We start from the raw sequence: 16,904 nt of genomic DNA on the forward strand, positions 1-16,904 counted from the left end.
GGAGGAAGTCTGTGTACACATTGGTCCGGCATTTATTATGCCCCTCTGGGTTTATGTTGGCCAAAGCTCCATCACCACCGCTTTTCACAAGGTCCATAATTGTACTGCACTGCCCCTGCATGGACACTTCCCCCTACCCCCCCCTCCCCCCGACTCCGGTTCTGAGCGACGGCTCCCAGGTGACACATAGAGGGTTTTAGTTTGGTTTGGAATTCAAGTGGGGGTCGTTTATAATAAGTAATTTTTGTGTTTTTTCTTACCATAGCTGCTCTGCCGCAAATGGACTTAGAGGCCAACACTTACAGCGTTAATTTGTGTTATTGACTCCACTCTATTGTTTTCATTCGCTTGATGGAAACAATTCTCCTGTAAGGCCTACTGCTTGTCATGAAAAAGAAAATGCAATAAAGTTTGTGTTAAAAAAAAGAAGGCAGTCTGTGGGCTGATTTTAAACGGGTGTTCAGATTTTACAATATGTAGATTTTTTAATTAGGTCATTAAGTAAATGTATGAACCTAGTCGGGCTCTGTGTTCGTAAAGTCCTACAAGAGGAAGTGCTGGCTTAATACATTTACCACACTTTATGACAAGGACATTTTCATAGTGAGCAGAGGATTGTGGAAGCGGAGGTCGCTGTGAAGTTGACTCAATGCATCACATCATGTCCAGAAGTGCCCAAGCTATTGTAGTAGAGCTAACACCCGAACAATAGTTGACCCTTCCTATTCAAGCAGGATTTTAAGTGAGTGTTTGCTCCTGAATCGTACACTGTATCGATGATCAACAATCCAAGCCAGGCCATGCTTTCTGTTGCTCAGAACCATCTTTCACATGTTTGATCCTTGAGAACCCATTGACAGAGCTGGTAGAGGCACTGGTAAAGCTGAAGAGAAATCATCTGCCATCTGTGACATTGAACCACTAACCATCAGAGAATGAACATAACACAGGAAAAGTCATGATCATTCCTCTCCAGGTAAATCTAAGAAGGAAAGCAAATGACTCTGGTGAGACTCTTCAAAGGGGTTTGAAGAAGGCGGCTGACTTATGCCTGCTGCCACTTGAAAGCCGGCTGATCTGGAGGGATCAGCAGCGTTTCCAGAAGATTCTGCGCTCTGTGGTGCATCAAAGTGCAAAATAATAGAGAAGCAGAAATCAGTAGACAGTGATGAGGAATTAAAGATGAAGGAATACAAGGTAAGACATCATCAGCAACACTCTAGAGTGTCGGAGTGACGGCGTGTCACTCAGGGAGACCCATTGGTTGCTTCTGGCAGAAGAGCGGTCTTTAGAATTCCGTGACGAGTGCGAAGAATGGAACGGCGAAGTGTCTCCTGACAACACCTTAGATTTTCTCTACTCAGGCATCTGGACTTCCGCTCAGACTTCACCTCCACTGGGGTTTCGCAGACTGACCACACCACTCATCTCTCATTGGCCGTCATGATCTTGGGAGATGTCTATGAAAGGCAGTTCCTGGCCCAGGGCCTTCAGCTGGAGCACTCCTTCACTCAGGTCAATGCAGCTCTGAAGTAAAAGACAGGCACTCAAGTAAACAGGCTATTAAAACACAACACACTGCAATAAAATGCAATCACAAACTGCAGAGTTTTAGCTCACCAGATTCCTTATTATACAAAAACTACAAGAATAACCAGGGTTTGGGCCAAGCACATTCAAGGGTCACGTACATAAATGTTCAAGTTTATCTTTCTACTAAGCAACAGGGCTGAAATACATTAGCAAAAGTCAGTAACAAGACATGAATATGTAAATCAACATTTTTACATGTGTTGTCATAAGTGAAAATAAAATGTAAATTCACGCTTCTGTGATGTATTTGCTGATTACGGCTTAGTGGTACAATGGAAAACAACCTCTTTCATCTCAGATTTATTTCTGCTGAGGTCAGAAGTAATTGTGTTTTCAGGGTGGGAACCGGGAGAGACTGGACTAAAACTGGTGGAGGTGAGGTAGAATGGGTTTCTCCACAGGAAAGTGGAGATACAAAGAACACCGTTAATCAGTGCAAATAACCGTGAACGTCACTTTTCTACACACAGTAATAGACTTGCTGCATTTCCCTATGTGGAAAGCCCCACACATTCGAGTACTCCTGGGAAGCTGCAACCAAGAATTATAAGAAAGTCAAACATTTGCACCAAATGCTGATGTGACACAGTAAGAGCAAATTTCTGAGGCTCTCAGAATCTCTTTTGTGAATGTTTTTTAGGTCTCTCCTACGCAGCACGCAAGTGCTGCTTTAGAGTGACCTTTTGGAATCATTCCGTACTTTTTTGGAAACTCGTGCATGTACTGCACTGTTTCCAATGTGCCCTCGTGCATGTACGACGTTTACCTTGCGGGAGCGAGCAGTGGCGCCATCTGTTTGCAATTATCGCGCCCGCTGCTGCTTGCTCCCATATGGTAAATGCTGTAGATGGACTGAGCCTGGAAGCCACGCCCCCGTTCCCTACCGTGGTGTTTCTGGACGCGCTCCACTCAAACCCCCTTGGGTTTGCCTAGAAGCACGTAAATGTACCCGAAAGTCCAGAGTGCACGTCGCTTTAACCTTCACGGCCGCGGGGCCGCGCTTGTCTTTGAGCGCTTGTTTAATTAGGTGACTGAGTTCCATTTCATGCCACTGAAATTCCTTCCACAGGGGATGGCTGCTCGCTTTATACCCCAACAGTTGCCATTTGACATGCCTTTCTGATAAACAGGTATCCTGTTCAGTTCGGAAATAATAGAAAATAGGCCTTTCTCATATGTTTCTCGCATTAGTCATGCATCTTCATGCCGCTGCTGCTGCTACAGGCAGCAAAGCTTTGTTTCCCATGGTTGTCCTATGACACTGATGGATGAACTATCAGCCACGGCTTATGCCGCCTTTATTTGCATGACAAGCTGTGTCCAAATAATGAAACCTTATTTCTCACTGTAGTATGACAATTGTACACCTGCATGTGTAACGCATCAAAGCATGGTCAGGATGTTGGGTGTTTGTGTTATTGCATGCATTTTCAGTGGGTCATTAGGAGCATCATATGTATAGCAGTATCCACATGTAAGGATACAAATTGATGTACATTTATGTGCTTTACACCCAGTAGAGCGGGCTCTGCGCTGCTGTGGGAGTGAGCGGGCTGCGGGGGCGGGGGCCTGCCTGCCGCCCAGCTGTGCTGCTAGCCGGAGCTGGCCGCCGCCGCCACACAGGCCATGTGTGCACTGAAGTCCTCAGCCGGCGCGCTCCGCCTCTGGGGGCAAGGGGTGGCGAGGGGGGCTCCCGAGAGCTGCAGGCACAAGCCAGAGGTGGGGTGGGGTGCGATAGCCTGTGGTGGAGATGGAATTGCGTTGTCAGGGTCTACCTAAGTGGCAAAGGCGGTCTGCTTTTATTTCAGACATGCAGCAACAGCAAGCGGTTGACGAAAGCAAAGCAGGGCGTGCCTATCTTTCGTGCAGCAGGTGTAGTGACACCTGGGCTAACTGCACCAGCTTTTTCAGTCATAACAGATTATGACTGTCTTTTGCTACACCAACCCCTCGCTTACATCGGAGCCCATGGCCCCCTGAGGCATATATCTACACGGCATGAAGTTATTCCTTTCTCTCTCCACCTGATAGTATCACAAACAGAAGCGTTTCCACTGCGTGCAGTTATTGGACATAAGAGTACATTGCATTGTGATTTATCGATTTTCAAGAAAGCATATGTTTATTGCAACTTTATTTAACACATTTATCTGACATTTTAATGAATATATAGAGCTCTGTTCCAAGTAATCGTGTTGCTTAAAATACATAAGTGAAGCAGACCTTTAGAGCTCTGACGTCGTTAGGTGTTTGCAAACTGCGAGAATACGTTCGTTTTCTAGTGACACTGCCAGGAGGTGTCTATAAAAGAGCTGTTGTTCCTTGTACATGACATTGATGTGCTCTGCAGGTATGCACCTGCGAGGCCTCAGAGCATGTTTTCGTTACACATGCCTAAGACACAGGTTGTAGCAGGACAATGATTGGAGGGGAAGCTAGAATAAGCCTGCATGTTCAAAGCCGGGTGCAGGAACGGGAAAGTATGTAAGAGAAAGCTGGGGCATCAGATCTTAGCCGAAGCTGCTGGGACATTTGGAGTGAAGATAAAGCAGCCAAGAGATGAGAGTGAGCATCGCGCTGGTGTTTGATAAGCCCTGGCAGAGCAGCTTTAAGCAGGGAGGGTCTTGTCAAATCTGATACCTGGTAGGAATTAAAAATTGACGTTGAAATCATTTGTTAAGTTTGTTATTCATGTCATTAACATTCCAGGCAAAAACACAGATCAATTTCTATACAATGACTGTAAAAACCCTTAAGGTAACCCATGACAACACAGCAACCTCTGTTTATATTTCTCATGCTTTACAGGGGCATAGCTTAGGGGGGGTGTTACACCCCATTATAAATGTAGTTTGTGATAAATAGTTGGGCACAGGTGCTTTCAGTCAGTTATGACGAGGTGTCTGTCTAATTTCACCAGGAATTTTTACTCAACACAGACATAAACACACACACACTCTCTCTCGCTGTTTAGAAATACTTCAAAATGTTTTTTCCCCCCAAAAAATATTGTGCTTTCTGTCACTTACCCCTACCAATCCCCATTCGTCTCCCTTTCCACTGCCCCTTAGGCCCCTCTCATGCACCCTGCTTGTTCTATAATGTATTTTAACCTTATGTGCCAGAGTGATGGTAAGGACATCTGAAGCTCACCCCCCCAATCTTACTGACCAACGTACGCCCCTGATGTTTTACTTAATCTGCGTTCCATACCAGTAGTGTTTCTGTAAGTTGTTTCATGCACCATATGAGTGTACATAGTGCCACAGTAAACCCAATGGCCTCTTGTAGTCTGTGTGAGCTCAGGCTGTGGCTGGATGCTCATATTGGGGCACAATTGAGAGCTTTGGAGCTGAGACTGAAGGCTGTGCTAGTGTCTCACAGTGCTTGTCAGTGGTTCAGACTACATGTTCATCCAAAGTTTGGCCTCTTGGCTGAGCACACAGAGCGATCATCACATTTATGTGAATACTGAAATTAGCATTTTATGTTAAAGTGTTTGGAGGAGGGACACTGCTATCAAAATACTGACGTTACAACAAACAAATGATGGACGGAATGCTGACAATGCATACATTCTCCCCCAGTCAAGAGATCTGGGTTAAATCCATCGTTCTTTTGCCCACTACACCACCCCAGTTCAGACATGGCCATATGCAAATCAGTCTTGACCCTGTGCCTCATGGGAACAGTCCAGCCCGAACTGCCAAGCCATGTCTTCCCTGGACCGGAATCAAGCATCCTAGGACCGGTTTCTGGCTATCAGCCGTCATCAGCCAGGATAGCTTGACTCCAGTGGCGTAGTGAGCACGGGTCCCACGTCTGGGAATACCCATCCCACTTAGGGCGAAAAGCGTTACAACAAACAAATGATGGACGGAATGCTGACAATGCATACATTCTCCCCCAGTCAAGAGATCTGGGTTAAATCCATCGTTCTTTTGCCCACTACACCACCCCAGTTCAGACATGGCCATATGCAAATCAGTCTTGACCCTGTGCCTCATGGGAACAGTCCAGCCCGAACTGCCAAGCCATGTCTTCCCTGGACCGGAATCAAGCATCCTAGGACCGGTTTCTGGCTATCAGCCGTCATCAGCCAGGATAGCTTGACTCCAGTGGCGTAGTGAGCACGGGTCCCACGTCTGGGAATACCCATCCCACTTAGGGCGAAAAGCGTTACAACAAACAAATGATGGACGGAATGCTGACAATGCATACATTCACCCCCAGTCAAGAGATCTGGGTTAAATCCATCACCAAAGGCGAGACCTATTGGCTATGCCAATGCTTGTTTTGTGTGCAGTTAATGAAAAAGTGTCCGGAGACCAGAGAAGTATGCACAAGTGAGCCTGTGCAGGGGTGGGGAGAAGCTCCATTTTAGTGTTCCCACAAGACTCTTTCTGTTTGATGCATTCTTCCGTGGGTGAAAATTACACAAAAAAGAGCAATTGGAAAACAATTTGCGCATTTTTTGCAACATTTGCATAATTCACAAGATGTCACCTGCATTATGAAAATGTCACCCCACCCACTGCAGAAGAGAAACGCTTTTGACTGACACGAAGCATGTCCAGAGACTTGCATTCTCAACTTGTGCTGGTGGTTGCAAGTGTTCGATACTAGCATTCAATTTGTGGGACTGGGGCCTATTTTTCGTCATCAGACTTTAACCCAAAGGAAGAGCAGGAAAAGGAGCAAGAAAGATGAAGTATGACTAAGATAGAAGAACAAAGATGAAGGGTGAAAACAAGGGTGAGAAAGAACCTTAAAGAGCAAGATGCAGGGGGGAGGTATGAGACATGAGGTAGAATAAAGACTAGTCAGCAGGCAGCGGTGGCTCCTCCGCTAAGGCAGAGGAGCGCTGCCCCACTGCTCTTTGAAAAAGTAAAAGTAAAATGAAAATAAAACATGTTATTATCATTTTATTTTTCCGTACTCTGGCAGTTTTACAGGGCGGGGTCGGGCTGGGCTGTTGTCACAGCCAGCAAGGGGAAGAGTGGTTGGTGCACTTAAGTGCGCATGATGGTTTGGCCGGCCATCTTGGGCCTGCCAATCATGCGCACTTAGCATGTTCTCCACCTGGCAGTATTGCACAGCCTGAGTGGAGAACATGCACAGACTCCCTGTCTGAGCACCAAACCAAGCCGTTCAGACCAATCACAACGCTGCTGTCATTCTAATGACAGCAGAGTCATGATTGGCCATGGGATCCATGGGATTCTGGGAGCCTGGCTGCTGCCGGGAGGCAGGAACAGAGGCAGGACGGAGGAGAAGCGGCAGCCGGCGTTCAGCAAGTAAGTTGTCTTTTCTTTTTAAAAATATGTTTTTACCCCCACTCGCCACCTAGCAGCCGCCACTGGTAGACAGCCTTGGCATGCAGCACCCTCTGAGAGTTGGATGTTTCAGGGCTGATTCACAAAGGCGTGTAAGAGCACTTACAGGAGTACTGCTTCTTTTTCGGCCCCTGTATACTGAGATGAGAACATATATAGGAATTTTGTGTGCTGAAGCGGCGAGGAAAGCTGTATGCAGAAGGAATTATATACAAGTGAAGAGAATAAATCTGAGATAGAATATTTTACGATGAAGTAAACAAGTAGACGAACAAACCTGTGTGATGAAGGAATTGATGTACAAGAAAAAAGATTACATTTGAAGACACAATGTACAGGAAGTGATCTATACTGAAGTAAATGCATAGATATTGAAAGATGAGCGCTGTTAGAGTTATGCACATGGGAGATTAAATATGAACCATAATGTATAAGAGAGATTTGCATGCTAAGTAAACCAGATAGGAAAGCTATGTGTTGAAGGGGTTAAAAATGCGAGAAAAGAAAAGCAAACTGGGAGAATGTGTACAAAAGAGAGCTGTTTGGTGACGTGATCACTGCTTTAAGACAATTGTAACAAGAGATGACACGAGGGTGCACGCAAGGTAGAGAGTATGCTGACGCGAGCATGTGCACAGTGGAGCAGTCAGTGCATCATGGGCCCTAGTGCAAGGAAGGAAATGGACAACTGGCTTTGAAATACGGCAAGAATCAGGGTTCACTGGGTCCCTCTGGCTTCTTGACCCTGGTGCCACTGCACCTGCTGCATCAATGGAAGCCACGCCCCTGCATGTGCATCAGGACTGTTGGGTCTAGAGTTGGTTTCCGCTATATTTCAGGACTTTATTCTGGGGTGGAAAGTCCTGGCAAATTTCCGTGCAAACAAACAGCTTCACTGAGGGCTTTCACCTCAAGGCTCACTCCGGGCTCTGCAGCGGGTGTGCTCGTGGGAACAGAGACTCGAAATGAAAGACAATACATGAAAAAGTGAACACAGTGACTAAGCAATGACACAGTGACTGAACAATGACACAGTGACTGAGCAATGAAGCAATGAAACAATGACTAAGCAATGACACAGTGACTTTGCAATGACACAGTGACTTTGCAATGACATAGTGGCTGAGCAATGACGCAACGACACATTGACTAGGCAATGATGCAATGACTGAGCAATGATGCAATGACTGAGCAATGACACCGTGACTGAGCAATGACGCAATAACACGACACAGTGACTGAGCAATGACGCAGTGACACAGTGACAGCAGTAACACAGTGACTGATCACTGACATTTTCTTACTTTTAGTGACAGCAGAGTCTCAAGCCCGAAGGAAAACTCGAGCGCTTCATCATCTAGGGAAATGAAAAGATTAGTTAGTAGCTACTGGCCCATGGCTGCAACAAAAGCATATGGTTCTACTGGCAACAGAACAAGCCAAGTTGAGAGAAAGAGTGTACATTTGTACTGCACGAACAACAACATTGCAAAAAGAGGAACTTCAGATTTTTGTAAGCATGTTGTAAGTTCATACCTGCGGTGCAGCACCACTTATGGCACCGCCATCTACCGGGGAAACAAAGCCGGGCCACTCAGTCTGGCCTCTAAAGGCCACTGTGTGACGTCATACAGAGCAGTAAAGCAGCAAAGTAAACAGCATACAGTATATAACCAATGAACCACATTGTTTCATGGTCCACAATGCCACAATGGCCACACCATGTAGGTGTCAAACCTAAGGGCTTCTGCAAGGCAGAGCAGTATGGTATGAACCACCATCAGGTCAGCAACCCCCCCATGTCACCCGTTCATGATTAAATACAGAAAGGAGCAACAAAACAACATGCTTGAAGCATTCCCCTAGTAGACTGCAGTTAAGTTAACTGATGCTCACAACTCGGGCACACCAGAGCCACCAGTAGCGGCCCACTACCATTATGTGGGGTGCTTGCCTCAGGAACCTGCGCCATAGCTAGGGATTTCTGAGTGTCATGTGATGTCTGATTTGCAGCCATAGATTTTCACTATTAATGTCAAGCCCAACAAACATGAAAAGGGGAGGGTCCACCCCACAGACTTTCAGGAACTGAATGGCCAACAACACAAGTCCCAGAATTTTGCAATCATTTTTCTTTCTAATGTAACTTCAGTCACCATTTTCAAATTTTAACAGCTGAAAGTTAACACTTCAGCAGTTATAGTTACCCAAGCTAACTATAACTTACGCCTGTGCAATGCACTGCTTATGACCTCACATATTACATCACTCATGACATGGTAAGTGACATCACAATGACATCACTCATGACATCATCCAGTGAGTGTAAGTGTTTTCTAAGAATTTACGAGTGTTAAACGTATATACTAAGCTACTACAAAAGTTCAATTAGTATACTAGGTGTACCACTAATGAGTGATACTACTTTAAACATATAATATGTGAGTGACTGTGTATCCGTGTGTGAGTGAGTGTCTGAGTGGCAAAGTGGGTGTGTGAGTAGCGGTGTGGGTGTGTGAGTGGCTGTATTGGTGAGTGAGTGGGTGTGTCAGTGGCTGTATGGGTAGGTGAGTGTGAGTGGCTGGTTGAGTGAGAGGTTGTCTGAATGGCTCTATGAGTGAGTGACTGGGTGTGTAAGTGTGCTGTATGGGTGAGTGAGTGTTTGGTTAAGTGATTTGGTGTGGGAGTGGCTGTATTGGAGAGTATGTGTCTGTCTGAATGGCTTTATGTGTGAGTAAGTAGGTGTGTGAGTACTTGTATGGATGTGTGAATAGGTATGTCAGTGGTTGTGTGGCTGTTTGAGTTAGTGTGTGATTCGTTGTATGGGTGAGTGAGTGGCTGTGTTGAGAGGCTGTATGGGTGAGTGAGTGGGTGTGTGAGAGGTTGTATAGGTAAATAAGTGGGTGTGTAGTAGCTGTATGGGTGTGTATGTTTGGCTATGTGAGTGGCTGTATTGCTGAGTGACTAGTTGTATGAGTGAGTGAGTAGTTGTGTGAGTGGCTGAGTGGGTGTGTGAATGGCTCTGTGGATGAGTAAGTGAATATATGAGTACTTGTAAGGGTCAGTGAATGGGTATGCGACTGGTTGTGTGGGTGTCTGAGTGAGCGTATGACAGGTTATATGGGGTGTGAGTGGGTGTGTGAGATTGGTCTGTTGATGATTTCATCTGTGATGTCATTTGAGTTGTCATCAATGATGTCACTAACCATGTCATGAGTGATGTAATAAGTGAGGTTATAAGCAGTGCATTGCGGGGGTGTAATTTATAGTTAGCTCAGATAACTATAACTGCTGAATTTCAATGGTTGTGTATGGGAGAAATCTGAGCCTAACTATAACGTCCCTGTAACCTCTGTTTTTTTCAGTGAATTTCTGAGGTTTTTAAATTTTAATTCCTAACTATAACATCCTTGTAACCATTGGTTTTTTTAAAATGAATTTCCGTTGTTTTTTAACTAATAGTCACGTTTGCAGAATGGTGGAGAAAGGAGGCAGGGCCTCCGACCAGCTCTCTGCAGTCCCGTAATGTGGGACTTACTGGGGGGAACAGGAGGGATTCTAAGCCCCCAAAGACCCTCAGTGTCCAACGGGACTTCATCCTCTAACCAGTAGTGTGTCAGGAGGCGCATTTATAGAGTGGTGGACAATGGGAGCGTGGCCTCCGAAGATCTATCAGCAATCCTGCTGTGTGAGGCTTACTGGAGGTAACAGGATGGGTTCCTGGCCCCCAACGACCTTCAGCATCCAAGGGGACTTCATACCCAACCAGCCGTGCGCCAAGAGGCCCCTTTGCAGAGTGATGGAGAAAGGAGGCATGGCCTCCTGTGACGTCTCAGAAATCCTGCTGCACAGGACTTACTGGAGGGACTGTGGCACCCCAAGGAACCTCTGCATCCAAGGGGACAACCCCCAACAAGTTGTGCACCAGGAAACCCCTTTGCAGAGTGGTTGCGAAAGGGGGCTGGACCTCCAGTGACTTCCCCTAGGCCGGGCTTTGTTTTATTTTTTTAGGGAAAGGAGGCTGCATGGCCTACGTTCCCAGGTCCAAATTCGCCCCCGGGACCCCATCCCCTGGGGCCAGGCCTTTCTGCAATGGGGGAGCTGGGCCACGCGGACCCTCTCCCCAGGCAAACTTCAGCCGGGGAGACCCCATCCCCCAAGACCCAGCCCTTTTCTTTTCGAATAGGGGATGGGGGCTGCGTGGCCACCCTCCCTGAGCTTCCTGTACATTGGCCCGCTAAACATGCAGCTTTCTGTGTCTGAAAGCAAATCTGCTCCGCTTCCAGCAAGCAAGAGCATTTTGTCAGCTCTTGCTTGCTGGAAGTAGAATGTTTGCTGTGAGTTGGTAGGAGTGGTAAAGCTCCTGCCAAGCCACAGCGAACAGCTATGTCCCAGGGGCGGGCACCACAGGACATAGCAGGAGCCGGCCCTGGGGGATGGCAGTCCCGGTCCCCAGGGCCATTTAAGGCTCCATAAAGGGGGTGGCGGCGGCGGGCAAGCCCTACAAACAACAAAGTAGGGGGCGTGTGCCCCCATCCTTTGTTGTTTGTAGGGCCTGCCCTTGGGCCAAAAACAACCCAGGTAAAGGGCTGCTGGCCCTCTCCCATTTAAAAAAAAAGAAGTTGGCCCTGGGGAGGTTGTGGTCCCCCAGGGTCCGCAGGGGGGGGGTAACTGAGGCTCCCTTTGCAAATTGAATATGGCCCCCAGGGGCATGGAGGTCCATGAGGCCCCCCGATTAATATTTTTAATATGGCCCCAGGGAGGTGGCGGTCCCCGGCGCCCCAGGGGGAGTTCGAGTGGCCCCCCATAATAGTGCAAAAGCCCAGGGGAGGTGGTGGTCCCCGGGGCATCTATAGGCCCCAGGAGGGGGGTGCACCCCTCCTTTATTTTGCAAATGCCTTCGGTACCTGGCCCACCAAGGGTCTTGGAGCCGAGGATCCAAAGCAGTTCCTGCAGAATATAAAGCAAAAAAATGCTTTTTGGCCCCCAAGAGGCCGAGGGGGTCAGGGTATTCTTATCCTGCCCCCTTCTCTTTTGTTTTTACCTTTTTTTGTGGGACACGGTTAAGTCGAGTCCCAAGATGGCTGCCAACATTTCCTGGTTTGAAGTGTTGACAGCCAATCAGATCTCAGCACGAGATTGAGAGGGGTCTTGGATCCAATACATAGAATTAAACATTTATTTTTAATAACTCTGCAACTACACCACAGATTTAGACAACATCACAAAAAGGCACTTCTCTGGACCAACATCTACCTTTCTGCCAAATTTGGTATAATTCCGTTCAGCAGTTCGGGCTGTAGCTGTGTCTAAAGTTCCTATGGGAATTAAAATGGGAAATTCATGTTTTTTGACCTGCTCTTTTTCTCGGCCCCTGCTTGATGGATCACCTCAAACCTTTCCATGCGCAACAAGAATCACCTGGGCACTTTTTCGGAAAATATTGTGAAGATTCGTCAAACAATGCCAAAGATATAGGCAAGTCAAAAAGCTCTTTTCTCTTGGAAACTAGGTCCTAACTATACCTACCTACTGGCGACCGCCAGCAGGTAATATGTGTATATATGCATATAAACATATATATGTATATAATATATATTTGGTTTTTTTCTTTCATCCACTACAGTATAGAGTCCACTTCAGCCACTGTCTAACTTCGCTGTGAGTGAAGGCATTCTCCCCTTTTGCAAGAAGCATATCCAAACACAAAGTCGTTCCCTTCAGGTCCACAGACTACTATAGTGATATGTGCTTTTTGAGACCCAAAAATATTTTTACTCTTAGCCTATGTTTGTTTTACAATGACGAGGGAATGGTAGCTTTCCCAAAAATTAAGTTTTGCAAAAACCATGAGAACACAAACCAAACACTGACAAAACCAAAAGGCTAGAAGCCAACACCAGACCTACTGACTCTGCCAATGCTTGTTTTCACTTGAAATGTGTCAGATAATTTGCACAGAGGATGCATGATGGCATCTGCCAAGCATACCTCTTCGTCTGCTAAAGTTGGAAAAACTGACAGAAGTTATACTAGAAAAAAGAAAATGAAGTGACGATTCTGGGATTTTAAACTGAAGGGCATTAAAACAAAGCATTTTGGATGCAACTTCTTCTTTAATGCAAATAGAGTGAATGTGAAGGTGCTACAACATGTATTTGAAGTCATTCTCTTATCCAATAATAACTTCTAGCAAACATTTGGTTGTCAAGTGGAAGCTTATACAGACATTATAATTATCACCAGCATCGTTTTTGAGGACAAAGTATAAAAAAAACGTTTTTTTAAATGGCATTACACCAATTAATTAACCTATGTTGTTTACATATAGCCACCTCATATTTTTATAATTGTAAAAAAAAATCTTACTGTGAAATGGATCCCATTTCTTCAATTCTTTTCCTTTCTTTCCTTAAATGATTTTAACTATCTAGCTGAGTCCATACAATAGGACATAAATTGGTTGCACAATGCTACTTTAATGTTACATTCCTGTAAGTTGTACAAACCTTTCTCAAGCTACAGATGGCAAATATTGTCGCCGGTGAATATAAAGGAAGTGGTGCTGAGAGGATTCATAGGAAAGAATGGAGCAGCACAGGCATGATTGCACACGTGTAGATACAAGATATATATATCAATCATGCGTGAGGACTAGGCCGGTCCTTTGATTTAGTGAGACAAGCTCAGCTAGGAGGAAGTGGTAATCTCCTGCTGAGGGTAAGGAGTGTTACCGGAGATTATTGAACGTGTGCAGGAATGAGGAGCTACACCTATGTGCGTGTGCTTTGTGTAAGGCCGACATGTGCTTTGATTGTAGTGAGGTAAGTGCATGTAGGAGGAAGCTGAAGTCTGCAGAGGCTAGGGAGTGCTGTGGAAGATGACTGATGTGTGCAGGAGGTTCACCTTTGTGTGTATAGGTGCTCTTTGTAAGGGCCAGAGATGAGCAATTATAGTGTAAAAATAAGGGGTGAAAACCGGCATCTCGGTACATATCAGTAAGGCTTTCAATGTCCTTGTGGTAGTCTTTGAGAATGGTTCTCCAGAGTTTGTATCAGCGGTATCAACTACATTGTTTGGGAACTAGAGGCTTTGAAGTGTTTTGTAAAACTCCGGATGAATACGACTATTTCTAATGTGGACCATAAGTGGGTTCCACATTTTTCTTTTACAGAAAGTCAACTATCCAAGCTGGAATCTGAAGAATTTCAGGATGTCTAGCCAGGACTAATCCTTTGATCTGAAGCTGACTTTGGGACCAGGGGTCTGTAACTTCCGCTGGAGGAAAGAGATTCCGTTTGCATGCTATGGATGGTGGGTGATGTATATGGAGTCTTGATGGAAACTCTTCAGCCTACAGAAACCAGGCAGCATGTGGCCCCTGCCATGTACTGTCTTCTCATCAATGATGTTATTTCAAATGTTGCAGTGATTTTATCAATTGTGTGAAAGAACTTGTCATGAGGGATGTAAAATCTGGGGTACATAGCTGTGCATAGTGAGGGTGTGAGTTATAGTTACTGTAGGGAACGAGCTATAGTTACTAGAGATAACTATAGCTGGTGGATTTCAGTGTTTTATTTTGTCTAAAACATTACGTTGTCACTCAGATTTTCACCTATCAAGTCACTTTAACCTTTGTTTTTTTCAGTGAATTTCTAGTTTTTTAAATTTTTTATCGTAAAGTAATATTTTATTACGATATGAGTTGGTCGCAGGGCCTCGCCTGAGAGCAGCCAAACCTATGCCACGCACGGCCTTCAGGCATGCCCAGGTCTCAAAGAACCTCGCTGCACTCAGGCAGACTTGCTGACTTTGTCAAAGAGTCAACACTAAAATGTAAAAGATGAGCCTGTTGGCTTTATCAAGGGGTGAGCATATCAATATATATAAAGCAGAGCTATCATCTTTCTCCAAAAATCACCAATATTTGTAATCAAATGTACATTTCAATAATTTACACAATACAATGTTTATTGAGATTGATTATTATTAAAAAGATTAATAAAGTTTTAATAAAAACATGTATGAAACTTTCTTTTTACATGGTCTTTATTATTACATTTTATTGGTGAAAAATATTAAAATATTTAGACAGAGACATATTGTTTTCTTTTTTTTTCTTTTAACAAAACCTTGCCTGAGCCTTTAAAAAAAATTTGGCCCTGAAAATACAATCATAAATACAATCACAAAAGGACCTTGCACTTCAGGTAAAGAGCATAGAACTCTAGCTAAGAGTACTTTTAAAAATATAGTCAGTTCTACTGGGGTCATAGATGTAATGGCCCAGGAGACTTGTTTTTTTTTTATGCTACTGTGGGGCTGCTGGACTCTTTGCAGACCCCACCAACATTAAAAACAAAGCTTTGTGTTGTCCCTCTGTTTTCTAGATGCAACACCAAGCTCATAAAATATAAAAAAAAGAGCCCAGGCAAGGTATTATGGGGCACTCCTTCAAAGGGGTAGTGCACATTTAGGGGTCTATTAGGATGGCGCAATCGCACATGATTTACCCACCGCCCAATTAGGATGGCAGCCGGGTACCATGGCGGAGGGAATGTCTGTCCGCCGCTTTTCCGCTGGTAGCAATCGTCACGATTGCCCAGCGATGCTCACAATGGCGGCTGAGCCATGCAGGCTTCGCCGGCACAATTATGATGCCGGCGGAAGCCAGCCTTTCCGTGGCGGTTGAACCGGATTTGAAAGGCTGGCGGAGAATGTCTTCCGGGGCCCATTGCGGGCCCCCCTTGTGTTGGGGGGAGGTGTGAGTGCACTGGGGCATTTCACTGCACCAAGTGGCAGGCACAATGTAGTGCCTGCCACGTAGTGCAGTGAAATGCACAACAGCTGTTTTTAACATTGCGTCGGTGCTGCTGACAGCAGCTTCCACCGCAATGTTAAGGGTGCGGAGTCCGACCGCAGCGGTGCTGGTCCCATCATAACTGAATGGGCGGGACCGCCGCACGTATGGCGGTCGGACCCAAACACCGCTACGGCGGCGGGCGGATCAAATCCGCCCGCCATCCTAATGAGCCCCTTAATGAGCAGCTCCTGCCATTCATTTATTAGTCACTTCTTTTAAAATGTACTTTGGGTGTGGACCCCCATATATTCTTTTTTATGAGGGGAGTGGGGCATGCAGACCCTCTTTCCAATCCTTTGCAGGCTCTGGGACCCCATTCCGTGGGATCATATTTTTTTTAAAAGCAGAGTGGATCGCGCAGCCCTCTTTTCCCGAACCACTAGGGACCCCATTTCTAAGGCCTTTTTTTCCAATTAGGACGAAGGGACAGCTCCTCCTCCCTGAGCAACTAAGGGCCCTGGGGACTCCATCCTCCAGGGCTTATTTTTTAAATTAAGGGGAGGGTGAAATATGTTTGGACCTTAATATCTCAAAAACTACTGAACAGATTTACACCAGATCACAAATAGACCAATATCTAGCTTCATGCCAAAGTTGTGTTCATTCCATTCAGCAGGGCCCCTAGAAAAGTAGGGGGAGGGGTCACAGCCATAGTTCATCAGTAGTTAGAGTTCACTTCTCTCGTAGCACTGAACATGCCATCAGTCGACTGCCTAACTTTAAAACTTGAGATTCCCTACGCACCCCCTCGATCTGCATACTAAACTACAGCCCGCCCTACCACAAGCCATCATTCCCCCAACAACTGGGTGAAAAAATCTCTCACCTAGTCATTAACTACGCCAAATTCCTGATTATTGGGGACTTCAACTATTGGGCCAATGATACCTTATGCGACAGTAGCTCTGTCAAACCGACTGATTTACTTACTGGGCTGAACTGTGCCCAGTATGTGACAGTTCCCACTCACATCAAAGGTCATACTCTTGACCAAGTCTGGACATCCAACTTGACAATTTCTAATCTAAGGATCTCCCCATGCACCCGGTCTGACCACTCTTTTATAAAAGTCTCCCTCACCAACATGTTCTTAGCCAAGCCCCACACGA

The 16,904-nt window shown here is 45.7% G+C and overlaps 1 protein-coding gene across 1 annotated transcript in view; it reads right to left on the reverse strand.

The window, feature by feature from the left end:
• Positions 1-218: 218 nt before the first annotated feature.
• Positions 219-16,904, reverse strand: part of NRIP2 (nuclear receptor interacting protein 2) — a 341,008-nt gene continuing 324,322 nt past the window's right edge. Inside the window, exons 5-6 of the mRNA XM_085652303.1 lie at positions 8,234-8,286; positions 219-1,527 (exon numbers count right to left, since the gene is read on the reverse strand). Of these exons, the coding sequence (XP_085508429.1) occupies positions 1,432-1,527; positions 8,234-8,286 (149 nt within the window). The 3' untranslated portion in view covers positions 219-1,431. The remainder of the gene's footprint in view (positions 1,528-8,233; positions 8,287-16,904) is intronic.

This window comes from Triturus cristatus, chromosome 4_1 (assembly GCF_964204655.1).
Source record: "Triturus cristatus chromosome 4_1, aTriCri1.1, whole genome shotgun sequence".
NCBI classification, from domain to species: Eukaryota; Metazoa; Chordata; class Amphibia; order Caudata; family Salamandridae; genus Triturus; species Triturus cristatus.